Source organism: Panulirus ornatus, chromosome 14 (genome assembly GCF_036320965.1).
Source record: "Panulirus ornatus isolate Po-2019 chromosome 14, ASM3632096v1, whole genome shotgun sequence".
In the NCBI taxonomy this organism is placed as follows: domain Eukaryota; kingdom Metazoa; phylum Arthropoda; class Malacostraca; order Decapoda; family Palinuridae; genus Panulirus; species Panulirus ornatus.
This window is the reverse complement of record NC_092237.1, coordinates 50,877,017-50,896,516: the sequence shown is the minus strand read 5'-3', so window position 1 is coordinate 50,896,516 and position 19,500 is coordinate 50,877,017. Positions and strand designations below refer to the sequence as shown.

Here is a 19,500-nt window from a genome sequence, read left to right as displayed (position 1 = left end):
TGGAAATGAGATGTTTGAGGACAATGTGTGGTGTGAGGTGGTTTGATCGAGTAAGTAACGTAAGGGTAAGAGAGATGTGTGGAAATAAAAAGAGCATGGTTGAGAGAGCAGAAGAGGGTGTTTTGAAATGGTTTGGGCACATGGAGAGAATGAGTGAGGAAAGATTGACCAAGAGGATATATGTGTCGGAGGTGGAGGGAACGAGGAGAAGAGGGAGACCAAATTGGAGGTGGAGAGATGGAGTGAAAAAGATTTTGTGTGATCGGGGCCTGAACATGCAGGAGGGTGAAAGGAGGGCAAGGAATAGAGTGAATTGGAGCGATGTAATTATGTACATGTGTATATATTTATATGTCTGTGTGTGTATATATTATGTATACGTTGAGATGTATAGGTATATATGTATATGTGCGTGTGTGGATGTGTAAGTATATACATGTGTTTGTGGATGGGTTGGGCCATTTCTTTCATCTATTTCCTTGCGCTACCTTGCTAATGCGGGAGACAGTGACAAAGCAAAATGATAATAATGATAATGATGAGATATATATATATATTGATATGTACTGTTTTCCAGAGGTGCCTTTCTCTCGACAGTGGCCATCTTTACCATAGGCAATGGCTTATATGCCATCCTGAGAGTGTTTGGGTCATCAGCACGGGCTGTAATGATCATCTCACGATTCTTTGTAGGTGTAAGCTCAGGTGAGTTATACCTCAGTATTTTATATTAATGCTTTGTGCCCTTTATGAGGTGCAATGAAGTTTCTTAGATATGTAAAAAAGATTATCGGTGTTTCATCAGTATTTTTGATGCAAGAATGATTTATTTCTACACAATTACTGATAAAGAAAATAGTTTTAGAAGGTTCATAGGGTTAATTTCTTATGTCTTTGCTGTTCAGTCATTGGTTTTGAATGATTATTTTGTTTTAATGACTGTTAAAACAGCATATTTCATTGACCACATTCATTGATTTTTTCTTTAATGATTGTAGCTCTTTCATGTAGTATAACTAACCTTTTGCTGTATTTCCATACTTATTACCTCATTAAAGAAAATGGCTATTGTTATATTTCTTTTTGTCTATCTGCCTCTTATTTTTACTTCATTTTTTCATTTGAATTGTGTGGATTGTGGGTATACACCTTTTCAATTCACTCGTACACATTTACACATCTACTCACGTTCATTAAACATGTAATGGAGACAAGACCTATTGAATTGCTGGGTTTCTTACCATGTATACAAAAAGCAATTTTTCTGCTAGGTCTTGTTGATTTAGACCTAAGGAACAAGAATCCAAAGTTGACCCAAACAGCTGACCTCTCTAAAGGTCAGGGAAGGTCAGTTAGTGTGGGAAGAGAAACATTTAGTTCAACTTTAGAAATTTTTCTCAGATCTGACCTAGGTTCTGGAGTTTGATAAGATATATTCCATTGGATCCGAATTAAAGTACCCTAGATCTTTCTTTGATAAATCCCTTAAGTTGTCAAAGAAATTTCATAAGAGTTAAACTCAAACCTCCCCTTTATACCAAGAATCTTTTAGTTCTCCTTTTTAGTGATAATTTTACAGTACTTCTCAGGTTGCTTAAATCCTTTAATGTTAGTGTAGCTATTAGCAATAAAGATACTACAAAGAATGTCTTTATAAAAAACTCACCGGAAAATTCTGTGGGCTGTGTTTACAGAATACCTTTGAAAAAATTGTAATATGCTTTATGTTGGGCATACTGGTAAGGATCTTTTTGTTCGACCTAAGCAACATCAGTGGAGTATAAGAAGAGGACAATACTCAAATTCTCTGTTTAATCATGTTGAAATTATGACCATTGTATTGGCTGGAGTAATGCCAGTTTAGATATTCATTGTAACTCCGTTACCATGAGAAGTATCATTGAATCTTTTATTGTTGAATACACAAAGAATTGTAACAATAATATTAGTGAAGGTCTATACAAATTGGATAGCTTTGTTGTTGGCAAAATTTGTAAACAGTTCCCTTTCTTGACCACATAAAAGTTTTATGACAAGCATGATGCCAGACCTGAACACACCAAACCCAAACATCACCATCTGCTAATGCTTGTTTACCAGTGGCATTTTATGTAATCTCTTCCTTGTATATCAACTGACTGTTCTATGTCTTCTATCTTATTCTTGTTATCTCTCCTGATGATATGATCATTATGCAAAAGTGCACTTGGGAACTTATGGTGTTTCATTTTCTTGTGGTCTTATGCATAAACTAGATCCTGCCCCACAGGAAACAGTATTTCCTCCCCTTTTGTCAGTGAGGTAGTGCCAGGAAAACATAAAAAATGGCTACATCTGTTCTCATTCAGTCTTTAGTTGTCATGTGTGATGTACCAAAACCACAGTGCCCTATCCACATCCAAACCCCACAGACCTTTCCTTAGTTTACTCTAGACATTTCACATGCCTTGGTTCAGTCCATTGACAGCATGTTGACCCTGGTATACTACATCGGTCCAGTCCAATCTATTCCTCGCACGCCTCTCACCCTCTTGCATGTTCAGGCTCCGAATGTTCAGAATTTTTCTTCACTCCACCTTCCTTCCACCTCCAATTTGGTCTCCCTCTTCTCTTTCCCTCCACCTCTGACACATATATCTTTTTCAACCTTCTCTCACTTATTCTCTCCATATGTCCAAACCGTTTCCCTACACCCTCTTCTGCCCTCTCAACCACACTCTTTTTATTACAACACATCTCTCTTACCCTTTCATTACTTTCTTGATCAAACCCCCTCACATCTCATATTGTCCTCAGACATTTCCAACACATCCACCCTCCTCCATACAACCCTATCTATAGCCCATGCCTCACAATCATACAATATTGGAGCTGCTATTCCTTCAAACATACCTATTTTTGCTCTCTGAGATAACACTCTTTCCACACATTCTTCATCACTCCCAGAACCTTTGCCTTCTCCCCCACCCCATGACCCTTTCCACTTCCATGGTTCCGTTTGCTGCTAAGTCCACTTCCAGATATCTAAAACACTTCACTTCCTCCAATTTTTCTCCATTCAAACTTGCATCATGACTGACTTGTCCCTCAACCCTGTTGAACTTAATAATCTCGCTCTTATTCACATTTACTCTCAACTTTCTCCTTTCACACACTTTTCCAAACTCAGTCACCAACTTATGCAGTTTCTCACTTGTGTCATCCACCAGTGCTGTATCACTGGTGATCAACAACTGACTCACTTCCCAGGCCCTGTCACCCCAACAGGCTGCATACTTGCCCCTCTCTCAAAATTCACATTTACCTCCTCGTCCCCATCCTTAAACAGATTAAACACCCATAGAGACATAGCCCAACCCTACCGCAGACTGACCTTAACTGGGAACCAATCACTCTCCTCTCTTGTTTCTTGTGCACATGCCTTACATCCTTGAAAAATCTTTTCACTGCTTCTAGCAGCTTACCTCCACACCATATACTCTTAGGACCTTCCACAGAGCATCTCTATCGACTCTATCATATGCCTTCTCCAGATTCATAAATGCTTCATACAAATCCATCTGTTTTTCTAAGTATTTTTCACACGCATTCTTCATAGCAAACTCCTGATCCACATCCTCTACCACTTCTGAAACCACACTGCTCCTCCCCAATCTAATGCTCTGTACATGCCCTCACCCTCTCAATCAATATCCTCCCGCACACTTTTCCAGGAATACTCAACAAACTTATGCCTCTGTAGTTTGAACATTCACCTTAATCCTCTTTTCCTGTGTACAATGGCATTACATATGCATTCTGCCAGTTCTCAGGCACTCCACCATGGGATATCCATACATACATTGAATATCCTTGCCAACCAGTCAACAACACAGTCACCCCCAGTCTCTAGTTGCCATGTGTAATGCACCAAAACCACAGCTCTCTATTTACATCCAAGCCCCACATGGTTTACCTCAGACGTTTCACATGCCCTGGTTCAGTCCAGTGAGACAGCACGTTGACCTTGGTATACCACATCTTTCCAATTCACTCTATTCCTTGCTTGCCTCTCACCCTCCTGTATGTTCAGGCCCCAATCACTCAGAATCTTTTTCACTCCATCCTCCCACCTCCAATGTGGTCTCCCACTTCACTTTGTTCTCTCATACTCTGACAAATATATTCTCTTTGTCATTCTCTCCTCGCTCATTCTCTCCATATGTCCAAACCATTTCAGCACACCCTCCCCTGCTCTCTCAACCACACTCTTTTTATTTCCACACATCTCTCTTATCCTTTCATTACTCACTCAATCAAACCACCTCACACCACGTATTGTCCTCAAACGTTTTATTTCCAACACATCCATCCTCCTCTGTACAACACTATCTATAGCTCATGCCTCTCAACCATATAACATTGTTGGAACTACTATTCCTTCAAACTTACCCATTTTTGCTCTCCACGATAATGTTCTCTCCTTCCACACATTCTTCATCGGTCCTAGTATGTGTATATTATAGTTTTTTGCTGATAAAGTATTCACTACTCTTATTGATAATCATGAAACCCCTTAATCTCCATTACTTCCATTATATGAACTATGCTTTTTTGACTTACACAACTATTTTCAAGAATATGATTATTGTGTAAATTGAGAGTTCCCTCTATCTGTTACACACCAGGAAAGACTTTCCATCTTTTCCTTTGATATTTTATTGTTCTTTAACTCATAATTTGTAGCCATGTCTTTATCTTAACAGCTAACATTGCCATCATCCGGGCCTACATATCATCCTCCACCACTCTCAAGGAGAGGACAACAGCTGTTGCACTAACTTCTGCTGCACAAGGTCTGGGCTTCATCATTGGCCCTGGTGAGTAATGTTTGAATGCTCTATCTAAGTATATCATATTTCTTAGGAGAGAAAAACTTGTAATCAGTGACACCCTTTCAATTGCAAGTACTAATTACTTGGTCGAAGTGGTTTCTCAAAGAGGCTGGGACGTACAGATCTCATTGTAAATCTGAAGGTCGAACTGAATAAGACTGATTAGCTACTGTGGTGTATTTTAGCTTTATAAGAACATTGAACTGGCCTACTTTGCCCAGATAGGCCTTAGATATTTTGGTTTCAGTTTCTTAAAGGGTTGCTTTACCAGTTGAGGGCATTTTATGTAAGAATGTTCAGTGTATCAGGTTAACTTTTATCCTGGGTTGTATAGCATGAAACCATTTCAGTTGCAAACATACCTGATGTAATTACTTGAAAACTTGATTATGAAACTTTGGATTGACAACATTGGGTCTGACTGGTTCTTCAGGTAAGTTTACAAACCTTTATAGTTTTGCTGTTATGAAAAAGTTATCAGTGAATCAGATTGATAACAAGAAAATATTTATCGTATAAAATGAAACAATAATAATCAGTATGTAGTATTTCAGTGTTGGTAAAATAAATGGTTGAATATGCACTTGAGACACAGGTCTTACTCTTTCACTTTTTGGCATATTGTACTGAAACATCTACAAAACTTATACACATTATGACTGAAAATAGTCATTGAAAAATGATAGACATGTGAATTAATTTTCTTTTTTCTTTTTGTATGAATTTCTTAGAATGGTAAGGTTGAATACATTTTTTTGACAACTTGAAAAATGTGAATTTTAAGGGTTGGAAAGGATATTTCTGTGGGATGTTAAGGTATTAGGTTGATTATATTTTTTTTTGTATCTTGGTGGACTGGTGAGATGGAAAATAAAACTTTCTGCTGACAGCAAGCTAAGGATGCTGTAGCTAAAATGTCTCATGTTTAGGGTAATCAGATATAAAACTAAGTGTAAGATTGTCCATATAATCCACTAAAGTGGTCCCCACCACCTAGTGACACACTATGGTAGTTAGTCCTAGATGCATACAGGTATCCCTTGCTCAGTGGAAAAAGTATGTTTCTGAAAAGTTGTTCTTTATATAAAAGGTTAGTAAGTGAATTCTATCTTTCACAGACTCCCAATATAAGCATTACTGAATGTTGCTTATGTGTAGTTATGTTGTATCATTGTCAGTGAACAAAAAAGGAGTACATTCATGTTTGGAACTTCTGATGGAAAGATAAGGCAGATAAAGCTGTCACTTCCAGGCAGTCCAAGATTCTGAATTTTGAAGAATTTTCTGAATTCTGGAGGTAGACTCCAAGGTTCGGACTTATCTGTATTTTAGAGCTGAGACTGTGATAGGAAGTATTAAGAGGAATAAAAAGATTAGGCATACTAACTTTTTTGATACTGTACAGACATTTAAGCTCTGTATATTAATTATTGGTGCTCTGGTTTGGGCATCACTGTTGACTGTACACAATTTTCAGATTTTTCCCTAGTGCTGATTATATTTGCTTTTGACATGAGACATCTCTGCATACTGAAAAGCACATCTTCCATTTCAAATGAGGACACAAAGAGGCAACCCATAAAGTATAATTGTGGTTGCTGTGCTGATTATGTACAACCTTGGTCACAGAATTTAAGGGGTTAAAGGTGGAAAGGTCTTGGTTAAAGGAAAAGTTATCATGATAGCGATTCCTTATGTATTTGGTCTCTGCACCGAAACTATAGGAAGCAGCAGCTGATTGCCTGCTGCAGATCCAGGACTTCGGTTCAGGAACACAGACAGACAGTTCCTCAGAGCACTTAATAAATAGTTTGTACATATGACAAGGAATGGTAGTGAAGTAGAATTTGAATTAGTTACTTGGTGTAATTATCATACTGTATGTGGAGGTAAGTCAGGGTTGCATACTTGGAAGACAACTTATTCTTCCAAATATTAAGGTACATTTGTGTTCGGGGTGATTAAAGTCCTTGCTTAATCATGTAACTACATTTATTGGAGCCATTACTGACACATGTCCTCCCAGAGTGGGAAGATAACCCAGTAAACTCTGCTAAAGTGCAACGGTAAACTAACTTTCAAGCCATATTTCATTATGGAGTAAATATCCATACAAACAAATATTTGTAAACAAGTTTAGTCAATGTGAGTTAAAATGCTTACAAAATACTTAGCAGTGGAGAGTGCAACTACATTGATGTTTTTCTCCACATTCTTGCCGAACTGAAGCTACCCTTTGTCAGCACACAAAGACCCCTCTATCTAACCACCAACCACGAGCTTCCTTCCCCTTTGGTTGAGGACATATGCTAGTGAACTCATACAGCTTAGACACATAACACTTAAATGTACATACTAGAAAAGTATGAAAGGCTTTCAAGTTAGTATAAAGTGTCCTTACCATTTGAACTATATGTCTGGATATATGGCCTGTAGTGTTTACCCTTTTTTTAGGTCCTTTTTTCTAACTTCTGAACTGCTTTATACTTTGATTTTGCCCCTGATTTTGACAGTTATCTGGCTGAATTACAAGGACAAAGATGTAAGGCTTTCATCCACTGAACTGCAGAAATGAGTTCTTTTTACTCTTAACTGATTGTACTACTTATTTAGATATTAGGGCAGGCTAATGGCAGTAGCTTCACACTTGACAGTGAAACTTATAGAATATTGATTAACAAATGTTTTAGGATTCTTGTGCACAAGCCTCAGTATTATTCTTGAAAATACAGGTAAAATTGCATTTGAATTTGAAAAATCAAATACCTTTTCACAATTGATGTTAGTAATAAGCTTTTGCTTTGGTTATATAGTCTCAGTAAATTATGCAGTAATGTTACTGATGTATGATGTGATGATATAAATCTATAAAACAGCTATAAAGAATATCAGCCTTCTGGTCTATATTACAGCCATCCAGACTGCACTAGCTGTTGCCTTTGTTCATGAAACACCCTACTCCAGCAACTCTACTCTGTCAGTTGGCACCACAATAGAGGAAGTGAAAGAACTAAGGTTGGAGTGGAACATGTACACAGCTACTGGCTGGGTTGGAGTCCTTCTTGGAATAATTAATTTCCTTTTATTTCTGCCATGTATTTTTCAGGTAAGAATGCAAAATAGTTTCATGCCATTTATATTTGGCTGCGCTGTCATATAGTTGAACTGCTAAATTTTTTATTTTCTTTGCCCCTTGCTTCCCATTCCATCTCTAAAAAAGGGGATGGAAGGATGGAATCAAGGAAGCTTTAGGATATCTGGGACTGAACATTCAGGTGGGTGAGAGGCATACATGGAATACAATGAACTGGATTGATTACCATTATGGGAGACAGGGTGGTAACGTGCTGTTATTAGACTGAACTACAACACATGAAACAATAAAGATGACCCATGGAAAACTCTGTTGGGCTTGGTTGTGGATGCTTGGTGGTGGTTATAATAAGTGAGCTAGCAAGTGAATGTGTCAAAAGGAGTCTATTGTTCGCTTGTTCCTGATGCTGCCTCACTAAGATGGGAGAAGAAATTAGATATGATATCTATGAGGGGGGAAAGGAAGAGAATGTACCGGTTATTTTTTTTTTTTTTTCCTTCAAGCATTGTGATGTTTCTTGTGGGACGGGGTGGAATTGGGAATGGATGAAGGTAAGCAAGTATGAATATGTGAATATGTACATTTGTGTATATGCAAATGTATATATATATATATTTATTTTTATTTATTTTGCTTTGTCGCTGTCTCCCGCGTTTGCGAGGTAGCGCAAGGAAACAGACGAAAGAAATGGCCCAACCCACCCCCATACACATGTATATACATACACGTCCACAAACACAAATATACATATCTATACATCTCAGTGTACACATATATATACACACACAGACACATACATATATACCCATGCACACAATTCACACTGTCTGCCTTTATTCAATCCCATCACCACCTCGCCACACATGGAATACCATCCCCCTCCCCCCTCATGTGTGCGAGGTAGCACTAGGAAAAGACAACAAAGGCCCCATTCGTTCACACACAGTCTCTAGCTGTCATGCAATAATGCCCGAAACCACAGCTCCCTCTCCACATGCAGGCCCCACACAACTTTCCATGGTTTACCCCAGATGCCTCACATGCCCTGATTCAATCCACTGACAGCACGTCAACCCCGATATACCACATCGATCCAATTCACTCTATTCCTTGCCCGCCTTTCACCCTCCTCCCTGTTCAGGCCCTGATCACTCAAAATCTTTTTCACTCCATCTTTCCACCTCCAATTTGGTCTCCCACTTCTCCTCGTTCCATCCACCTCCAACACATATATCCTCTTGGTCAATCTTTCCTCACTCATTCTCTCCATGTGCCCAAACCATTTCAAGACACCCTCTTCTGCTCTCTCAACCACGCTCTTTTTATTTCCACACATCTCTCTTACCCTTACATTACTTACTCGATCAAACCACCTCACACCACACATTGTCCTCAAACATCTCATTTCCAGCACATCCACCCTCCTGCACACAACTCTATCCATAGCCCATGCCTCGCAACCATACAACATTGTTGGAACCACTATTCCTTCAAACATACCCATTTTTGCTTTCCGAGATAATGTTCTCGACTTCCAAACATTCTTCAAGGCTCCCAGGATTTTCGCCCCCTCCCCCACCCTATGATTCACTTCCGCTTCCATGGTTCCATCCACTGCCAGATCCACTCCCAGATATCTAAAACACTACTTCCTCCAGTTTTTCTCCATTCAAACTTACCTCCCAATATATATATATATATATATATATATATATATATATATATATATATATATATATATATATATATACATATATATTTTGTTTATTTTGCTTTGTCGCTGTCTCCCGCGTTAGCGAGGTAGCGCAAGGAAACAGACGAAAGAATGGCCCAACACATACACATGTATATACATACACATCCACACACACACATATACATACGTATACATTTCAACGTATACATGTATATACATACACAGACATATACATATATACACATGTACATAATTCAAAGGAGATGGAGTGAATATTTTGAGGGTTTGTTGAATGTGTTAGATGATAGAGTGGCAGATATAGGGTGTTTTGGTCGAGGTGGTGTGTGAAGTGAGAGGATCAGGGAGAATGGTTTGCTATACAGAGAAGAGTAAGTGAAAGCTTTGCGGAAGATGAAAGCTGGCAAGGCAGCGGGTTTGGATGGAACTTATTAAAAAAGGGGATGACTGTGTTGTTGACTGGTTGGTAAGGATATTCACCGTATATATGGCTCATGGTGAGGTACCTGAGGATTGGCGGAATGCATGCATAGTGCCATTGTACAAAGGTAAAGGGAATAAAGGTGAGTGTTCAAATTACAGAGTTATAAATTTGTTGAGTATTCCTGGGAAATTATATGAGAGGGTATTGATCAAGAGAGTCAAGGCATGTACAGAGCATCAGATTGGGGAAGAGCAGTGTGGTTTCAGAAGTGGGAGAGGATGTGTGGATCAGGTATTTGCTTTGAAAAATTATTGTTATTATTATTATTTTGCTTTGTCGCTGTCTCCCGCGTTTGCGAGGTAGCGCAAGGGAACAGACAAAAGAAATGGCCCAACCCACCCCCATATACATGTATATACATACACGTCCACACACGCAAATGTACATACCCATACATCTCAAACATCTCAATGTTTGAAAAATGTATGTGAGAAGTACTTAGAAAAGCAAATGGATTTGTATGTAGCATTTATGAACCTGGAGAAGACATATGATAGAGTTGATAGAGGTGCTCTTTGGAAGGTATTAAGAGTATATGGTGTGGGAAGCAAGTTGCTAGAAGCAGTGAAAAGTTTTTATCGAGGATGTAAGGCATGTGTACGAGTAGGAAGATAGAAAAGTGATTGGTTCTCAGAGAATGTCGGTTTGCGGCAGGAGTGTGTGATGTCTCCATGGTTGTTTGTTTAATTTGTTTATGGATGGAGTTGTTAGGGAGGTGAATGCAAGAGTTTTGGAGAGAGGTGCAAGTATGCAGTCTGTCGTGGATGAGAGGGCTTGGGAAGAGAGTCAGTTGTTCGCTGATGATACAGCGCTGGTGGCTGATTCGTGTGAGAAACTGCAGAAGCTGGTGACTGAGTTTGGTAATGTGTGTGAAAGAAGAATGCTGAGAGTAAATGTGAATAAGAGTAAGGTTATTAGGTACAGTAGAGTTGAGGGACAAGTCAATTGGGAGGTAAGTTTGAATGGAGAAAAAGTAGAGGAAGTGAAGTGCTTCAAGATATCTAGGAGTGGATTTGGCAGCGAATGGAACCATGGAAGCGGAAGTGAGTCACAGGGTGGGGAAGGGGGCTAAAGTTCTGGGAGCATTGAAGAATGTGTGGAGGGTGAGAACATTTTCTCGGAAAGCAAAAATGGGTATGTTTGAAAGAATAGTGTTCCAAGAATGTTATATGGTTGTGCGACATGGGCTATAGATAGGGTTGTGCGGAGGAGGGTGGATGTGTTGGAAATGAGATGCTTGAGGACAGTATGTGATGTGAGGTGGTTTGATCGAGTAAGTAATAATAGGGTAAGAGAGATGTGTGGTAATAAAAAGAGTGTGGTTGAGGGAGCAGAATAGGGTGTTTTGAAATGGTTTGGTCACATGGAGAGAATGAGTGAGGAAAGATTGACAAAGAGGATATATGTGTCAGAGGTAGAGGGAATGAGGAGAAGTGGGAGACCAAATTGGGGGTGGAAGGATGGAGTGAAAAAGATTTTGAGCGATCAGGGCTTGAACATGCAGGGAGGTGAAAGGTGTCCAAGGAATAGAGTGAATTGGAACGATGTGGTATACCGGGGTTGACATGTTGTCAATGGATTGAACCAGGGCATGTGAAGCGTCTGGGGTAAACCATGGAAAGTTTTATGGGGCCTGGATGTGGAAAGGGAGCTGTGGTTTCGGTGCATTATACATGACAGCTAGAGACTGAGTGTGAACAAATGTAGCCTTTGTTGTCTTTTACTAGCAGTACCTCGCACTTGTGCGGGGGAAGGGGGGTGTCATTTCATGTGTGGCGGGGTGGCGATGGGAATGAATAAAGGCAGCAAGTATGAATTATGTACATGTGTATATATGTATATGTCTGTGTATGTGTATATATATGCATACGTTGAAATGTATAGGTGTGTATATGTGCGTGTGGACTTGTATGTATATACATGTGCATGTGGGTGGGTTGGGACATCCTTTTGTCTGTTTCCCTGTGCTTCCTCGCTAACGTAGGAGACCGCAACAGAGTATAATAGATAAATAACATAATTCATACTTGCTGCCTTTATTCATTCATGTCGCAAAACCGCCACACATGAAATGACAACCCTCTTCCCCTGCACGTGCGCGAGGTAGCACCAGGAAAAGACAACCAAGGCCACATCCGTTCACACTCAGTCTCTGGTTGTCATGTATAATGCACTATGGTTTCTATGATTAGAAATATTTTATTATAGAACAGGAAAATTAAACTTAGCCCTGTCATATCTCATACTGTTTACAATTGGTTTTTATACTTGTCTCTTTGAGAGAATCACTGAAAGATGCCAGTGTGGAACTCGGAAGATATTTTCCGAGATATACCATAAGTTGCTCTAAGGAACTTAACTAGGTTCTTCCCTGTAACTTCCTCTACCTTATTACCACTTTTGCAGATAAGAACAAATAGGTTCATCCTCCCTTAATGTTGCTTTTTTCTCACTTTTGCTTGCAAGTGGAAACAGTAGGGCTGTGGAGTGTGAAATTCTTGCAAGGAATTCTTGTGAGCAGTCATTCTTTGCATTTCCTTTTTTCTTTTTCTTTCCAATTATCCTTCCTCTCAAGCTGACTCATCTAATCTAAATAGATGAATTAGCATGTTGAGTAAAGCACTGCAGGAAGATGGGGAGTGAGCTAGGGGAAAGATCTCATATACACTTTGGAGTACCTTCTGTGAATACTGCATATAGAGTTCTCTGAGCAAGAGCAAGTTACTGTTTTATGGGCAAAAGGGTGATATTCCTTGGGAAGATCATGTGGGAGTATTTAATCCCAGTTTGAAGTATGAAGAATCTATCTTTCTTACAAGACCTCCGTACAGGAGGAATAGTTTTTCATACTTCAGAACCCCATTTGTAAGGTTACATTATATTACATTTTTAAATACTTAAAGTTCAGTGTTTTAACCTCTGAAAATCAACTTGCAGGAACACTCAGTTGCAGCCAAAGAAGCTCAGCTCCAAAAGCAGGCTGCCCAAGATGACACCAAAGACCTACCCAAACCAGATTATCTTGCACTGATTGGAGTTCTGTTCTCCTTTTTTATTTCCCTTTTTATATTTGTGTTGCTAGAGACCCTTATTGTGCCAATGTGTATTGATATGTATGCATGGTCAAATGAAAAAGCTATAACAATAGTTGGAATTGGTATCAGTTTGGCTGCAGGATTATCAGTAGTGATGTTTGCAGTGTTAAGTATTTTGACCAGACGGTTTGATGAGCGTAAAGTTTGGATTTTTTTGGGGTTGATTCCAATGGCGTTGGGCATGTTTTTGCATTTCCCAGTGGGGAGTACTTACCCAAAAATGAAGAACTGCACTTTTGAACCATTTCATTATGAAGACTTTGGTAATTTCACATTAGATCCTTTTTCACTTGATGTACCTGTAACAACTCTGCCAGGAGAAGTAAACATGACTGACAAGGAAATAAATACATCAAGATTTTCAGTAGGAATGGACATAAGTAAAGAGGTACTATCAACACCATTACCAGAACAGTTGATTACTACTGACAGAGATTTGGAACTTCTGACAACATTAGTAGGAGAGATGAGCACCACTGACATAGCAGCAGAATCTTTATCAATAATACCAGGAGGGACAGACTCCAGTAGTAAAGCAGACCCTTCAACAATATCACCTGAAGAGAGCAGCAACGTTGATGAAATGGAGCTTTCAGCAGTTTTATCTGAGGAAAGCCTTATCAATTCAGGTGAGGTAACTGAGACAAGAAAAAGACGTCATATAAATATGGAGGGAACTTGTCATGATCTGGGGTGTCCACCAGAGCAGGAATGGTGTAAATATACACCCATTATAGAGCCTTACCAAATGGCTGTAGCAGCTTTTGTAACAGTCATAGGTTATCCTGTAGCTATTACAATAGCAGCTTCTCTTTTCTCTAAACTGTTAGGCCCTAAGCCTCAAGGAGTATGGATGGGAATTCTCACAAGCACAGGTAGCTTCTCTCGAGTTGCTGGCCCTGTATGTGTGTCATACTTGTATACAACTATGGGTACAAGATGGACATTTGGTGTCCTCTTTGTACTGATGTTTTTCACATTATGTGTAGTCATTTACCTGTATAAAAGATTGTTGCCCATGAAAATAACTGTAAATGCATAATACTGATCATACATGGTAATTTGAGGCATTAAAGAGAAATGCAAAAATGTATCATTAGATACTTATGATGCTCTTATTAGGTATGCATATAGGTCTATGTATCTTTGCATGCCATACACATGAATTAAAAGGGCTGAATTCCATCCGAAGAAAAAATATCCTATTGTGTGCAGTTAGACTGAGATGTGGGAGAGATATTAGTACAGCACCTGGTCTACTCTGTGTACTTCAGAAGATGATAATAATTAGATAGATAGCCAATATGCATTTTGCTATACTGATGTGATAAATGTTGAAAATGATTAAGAGACTAAGTTAAAGGTTAAAGTTAGGTTTATTTGGTTGACCTACTGTAAAACCCTAAAAATCTTTATGATTTGAGGGCCTTAGTCTTATAAAAGATTACAGTATAGTGAGAGACGTGGCTTCGTAGTTACTGACAGTCTTGAGAATGAGGAGAATAAGTAAAGGGAGGAATAGATGATTAGGTTGCAGCAGTGGTTAAGCTGTGGCTTTGAAAGCCACATGTTAAGTTGATTGTTCTTAGGTCTACTTAAGTCAGCAGTTTTAAACTGTAAAAAGCTCAATTGAAAATCATCCTGGACATTATTGAAAAGAAAAACATAGGGTATATCTCTCATTGCTGTACCCTGGATTTTTTTCCATTTCCTCTTTTAGGACTGTCATCTCATGTGTGTATCTTTAGGTTTAGTTCATATCAATGCTTAGCACTGTTATCGCATAAAGTACATGAATTATTGAAACAGGTGAGAATTTTGTTATACTTACTGTTACCAAAGATGTCTCAGGAGTATTAGTTGTGATCATTCAACATATGTTGGGCATAGTAATGTGAAGAAATATCTAATAAATTGCACCTAAGTCACCTGTTGATATTTATTATTTTTTTTACATTAGAAATACATTTAGAACATTTTGATCACAGTGCCATTCTATGCATGCAAGTGTTAAGTTGTTGCTTGTTTTTGGCATAGTTCAGAATATTTTTTGATGATTTTTGTGCATTGAGGTATTTGTAGGTGAAGAAGTCACCCATATTTTGTGCTAAAAGAAATATTATTGATAGCCATATGATGAATGCCATTTCTTACTTACGAAGCAAATTAGCTGAGGCATAATATTTCCCATACACCTCAGTTACTGACCACTTGCACACCTTTGAGTAGAAAGACTTTTGAACAACATTAGAAAAATCTATGTGAAAAGAATTGAGGGCTGCTCCAGGAAAATACACAAGAAATTAGGGATGAAACAAGTAGGAAGAGAAAACTTGAGAAGCAGGGAGCAATAACTGAGTATGGTAAAACAGCTTTCTTCTTGGAGATAATGGTTAGCCTAGAATTCTGTGATGATGTATCAGGTGGAGAAAGTATTTACCCATAGAACACCATTAAGGAATGATCTACAACAGATGAGGTACTATGAAATAAAGCTTAGAAACAAAATAGAAGCTATTAGACAGGGCTCACAAGTCCTGAGAGAGACCGGTATTAGGATCCAAGAAATGACCAACAATTTTATAGAAGAATATTGTTAGTAGATTGAATTCAGAAATAAGAAGATACAAATTGGTGTTGACATTTAGACTGGAAGAGGACATCATTCAGGCCAAGGAAGTGAGGATAGCGAAGGAGTGAAATAAGACATATGAAATACCAGAAACAGTTGGACAAGAAGAATAAGAAATTATGATAGCATCAAGCATCATGAGGGGAATACATTATATGTATTGGGCAGGTAAACAAATGTATATTAAGTGAAAATAGTTTGGTGATCATGAAAAAGGCAGACAAAGGGAGATGTATATTAAGAGAAATTAAGTGATCATGAAAAAGACAGACCAAGGGAGATGCTTGACAAGAACAAGGAAGGAATCCAGATAGCATGACAGATTTGAGAAAATAAAAAGAAGCTAAAGACCAAAACACACATTATTGTAAAGTACAGCAATAAAGGATCAGGAATCAACTAGTGGCTGAATGGTAATGAATTGACTCTTTTTTAAGTAATTTGATTTCCTGATAATCCTCTTAGTTTTCTGTTGTACGTTCTATTTGTTGCAACCTCTTAATTGCTAGTCATTCTTTGATCTTAGGTGACTTTCTCTGCTTTAGCTTGATTCCCAGATTCCATTTTATTTGATGCCCTTTTTGTTATTTCTATTTTTACCCATTGCTTAATCTTGACCAGTACGTCTCTTCGACAACCTCCTTTAGTATTATCTCTTCCCTTTAGCACGATGGTGATTCCTGTACCAATGTCTGCACTGTACTTCTTCAAAAATGTTCTTTTATGTATGCCTTTTATAATGTACATATGAAATTTACTGGGTAAGTTGATGTTTCTCAAGAAAATGATTGCTTCAATTATTTCAGTAGTGGTTTTTATTGCCTTCAGTTTGGCATTAGTGTAAACAAACTAATTCAATCATGAATGATTGTCTATGCAGGTTTACGATGAATATGTTGAAGATGAAATATAACATGTACCCTCCACAGTTGATGGAGTATAAAGGTTTAAGTATCATCAAACTTTGAAGTGCTTGTGCTTTTACTTAATGATATTGTTATCCAATTTTTATAGTCAGAACAGTTTGGTTTTATAGTATCATCAGACATTAGTGCCTTGCATGTGAAGTGTATGATAAAGTGATAATCTGTCAGATATAGTAACAGGTTTATACTGCAAGATCACAACTTATTGTCTTCACCCTCAAGTTAAACATGAAGTGCCTTCTGGTTATGAGTTTGATATCATAGTTAATCAAATTGTATGTGAATACTTAACATGTGGTACTTATTTCTAATAAGTTTATTACTGGTAACGTATCTGTGTAGAAAAGTTATAGATAGTCACTTCTAACTAAAGAAAAAGATCTGATGTAGATATAGGAATAAGTGTTGCTCTTATTATATTCTTTACATAGTATTATAAAAGCACTTTTGATCTCGGATCTTCACCTCTTCTGTTATTATCGAAGAGATAACCTTAGATTTTGTTGATTAGTATTAAGAGTTTTATATAAACGTCTTTCAGAAAATGAACCATACTTTTAAAGATGTTTTCTTAACCTGAATTAGTGTCTGCCCAAATAATTAAAGCCTAAAACATAAACCATTATGTGGTAGTAGTGACCTTATTTCTGAATAAGATTCAGACATGAACAGTAAACACGAGAAGAAAAGATGATGCAAACATATGACATAACAGGTGCTGTGGGTAGATCAGGTAGCAGTCACACCATCCAACCCTGCTGAAATTAATTTATCCAAATAAAGTACCTTGATCTGTCATTTTCTAAAATGGGGATGCATTGAAAGTTCCCGTTTTTCTTCAGTCTTAACATTTGCTTGGAGTTTCTGACTTTACCTCATTTGATATCTTCAATTACTTGCTTTATTCTTTTATTCTCTTGTAGGATTATATATTAGGAGGGTTCAGTTCATGGCAGATTTTGTCAGCCACTGTTTTTACCAGAACATACTGATTAAAAGGTCTGCTGTTAACATTACCTCTTGGAATATTATGGTTGTGTTTAAACAAGTAAGGTTAGTCCTCCCTCTTCTCTGCTCTTTCTCCTTTTGATACTAAAGATTCTTCTGGGAAAAAAATATAATTTACTTAAGATCCTTGGTGAAATAATTTCAATTATGCCTATAATATCCTCAGATCACCCCACAAGTCCATCTGTGAGCATTGTCATGGATCGTAATTTCACCATTTATTTCAGTTCCACAGGTGCTTTAAGGAAAGCTACCTCATGTTCGTAGTTCATCCTCACATTTTTCCCTATGTACTTCCTCAAATGTTTTTTTCTATTCTTCCCATATTAGTCCTGTTACATATACTACCTTCTGAATTTCTCACTGCCTGCTAGCTTGCAGGCCTGCCTTATGAATTCAGCACTTGTAACTCTATTGTAAATGCAACTTAGTGGGCATCTCTGCTCTCTATATAGTACGTCCCTATCCTTATTGTTTAATCAGTTTAATCATATTCATTTTTATAATGTCCAGTATATCCATATTCCCCCCTCCTTTTTTTTCTAAGTCCTATCTATCTGCGATTCATCATGTTATGCTTGTAGATCAAATATAGCCATTGCACACCTCTCTAGCTCATGTTTTCTTACAATGACCCAGACGGCAAGCAGTACAGTACAAACAACATCCTTTAGCTTATCATCAGTCACTTAATTTCAACCTTTTACCAGTTAGTTTTTTAGTTATAGACATTCCCCACTTATGAAGCTTTCAAACTCAAAAATATTAATGATTCTCTCATTCATTTTACCAATGTAACTTTCAGTTTTTCAGCTGTAATTCTGTGGGTTTATTCATCCCTCTGAAGCTTTTGGTGCCCTTCTCCTATTTGATAGAATTGCTGCCTTCCCTAAAACTATTGTATTTATAATCTAGTCCTTTTTAACCCAGTTTTTGTATTCCTGTTGTTGACTGGCATTTCCTCATTCTCCCATATCCCAATCAGACCTTTCATTTCACCCTGTTCCTTAACTATGTTCCTTAATGATATTACATAAGTCCTTTTTGACATTTTATCCATCCTTAACCAGCACATCTTTCTTGGGCCTTGTATCATATTGGCTGTCCGTCTATAGATTCAGTGAAAGTAGGTGGTACCTTAGGTGCCTTACTTTGATATTTGCTTTTCCTTCCTTATCCCCTTCAACAAAATTAAGAAAGAAATTATTTTGCTTCTGTTCCTCACACAGCTGTGAGTTCTAGTTACTGAAAGGCAAACATGTGGAGTTTATTTTGAACAAAACCAGAATGAGCCTGCAACCACAGTTTTTTATCATTCGCTGTTATTCGTTACACAATTAACCTACCACACACCACATATAATCCTGAGCCATTTGATTTTTGGCTTGTTCATGCATTTCCTTTCTTTCACATTAAAGGCCCAAGACTCGCATCCACACCTTCAAACATGTCCGTCTTTACCCCAGTGGACACTGACCTCTCCTTCCACGTGCTTCTTGGTGCAACCAGGAATTTGCCATCTCACCAAATCGATGACTTACTTCAGCCTCCAGGATTCCATTTGCTGCTATGTCCACTCGCAGGAACTTAAAGCACTCCACTTTCTCCAGGACCTCATTTGGCATGTGGAAGGTGGGATGTGGATTTGAGAATGAACAGTGAGTAGTGAGATG

At 38.1% G+C, this 19,500-nt stretch overlaps 1 protein-coding gene across 3 annotated transcripts in view; it reads left to right on the top strand.

The window, feature by feature from the left end:
• Nucleotides 1–17,381, top strand: part of LOC139753402 (major facilitator superfamily domain-containing protein 8-like) — a 62,654-nt gene extending 45,273 nt beyond the window's left edge. For all 3 annotated transcript variants that reach the window (XM_071669863.1, XM_071669865.1, XM_071669864.1), the window contains 4 exons: nucleotides 578–705; nucleotides 4,746–4,859; nucleotides 7,787–7,980; nucleotides 13,104–17,381. In XM_071669863.1, coding sequence (XP_071525964.1) covers nucleotides 578–705; nucleotides 4,746–4,859; nucleotides 7,787–7,980; nucleotides 13,104–14,303 — 1,636 coding nt within the window. In that variant the 3' untranslated portion in view covers nucleotides 14,304–17,381. The remainder of the gene's footprint in view (nucleotides 1–577; nucleotides 706–4,745; nucleotides 4,860–7,786; nucleotides 7,981–13,103) is intronic.
• The last annotated feature ends 2,119 nt before the right edge of the window (nucleotides 17,382–19,500 follow it).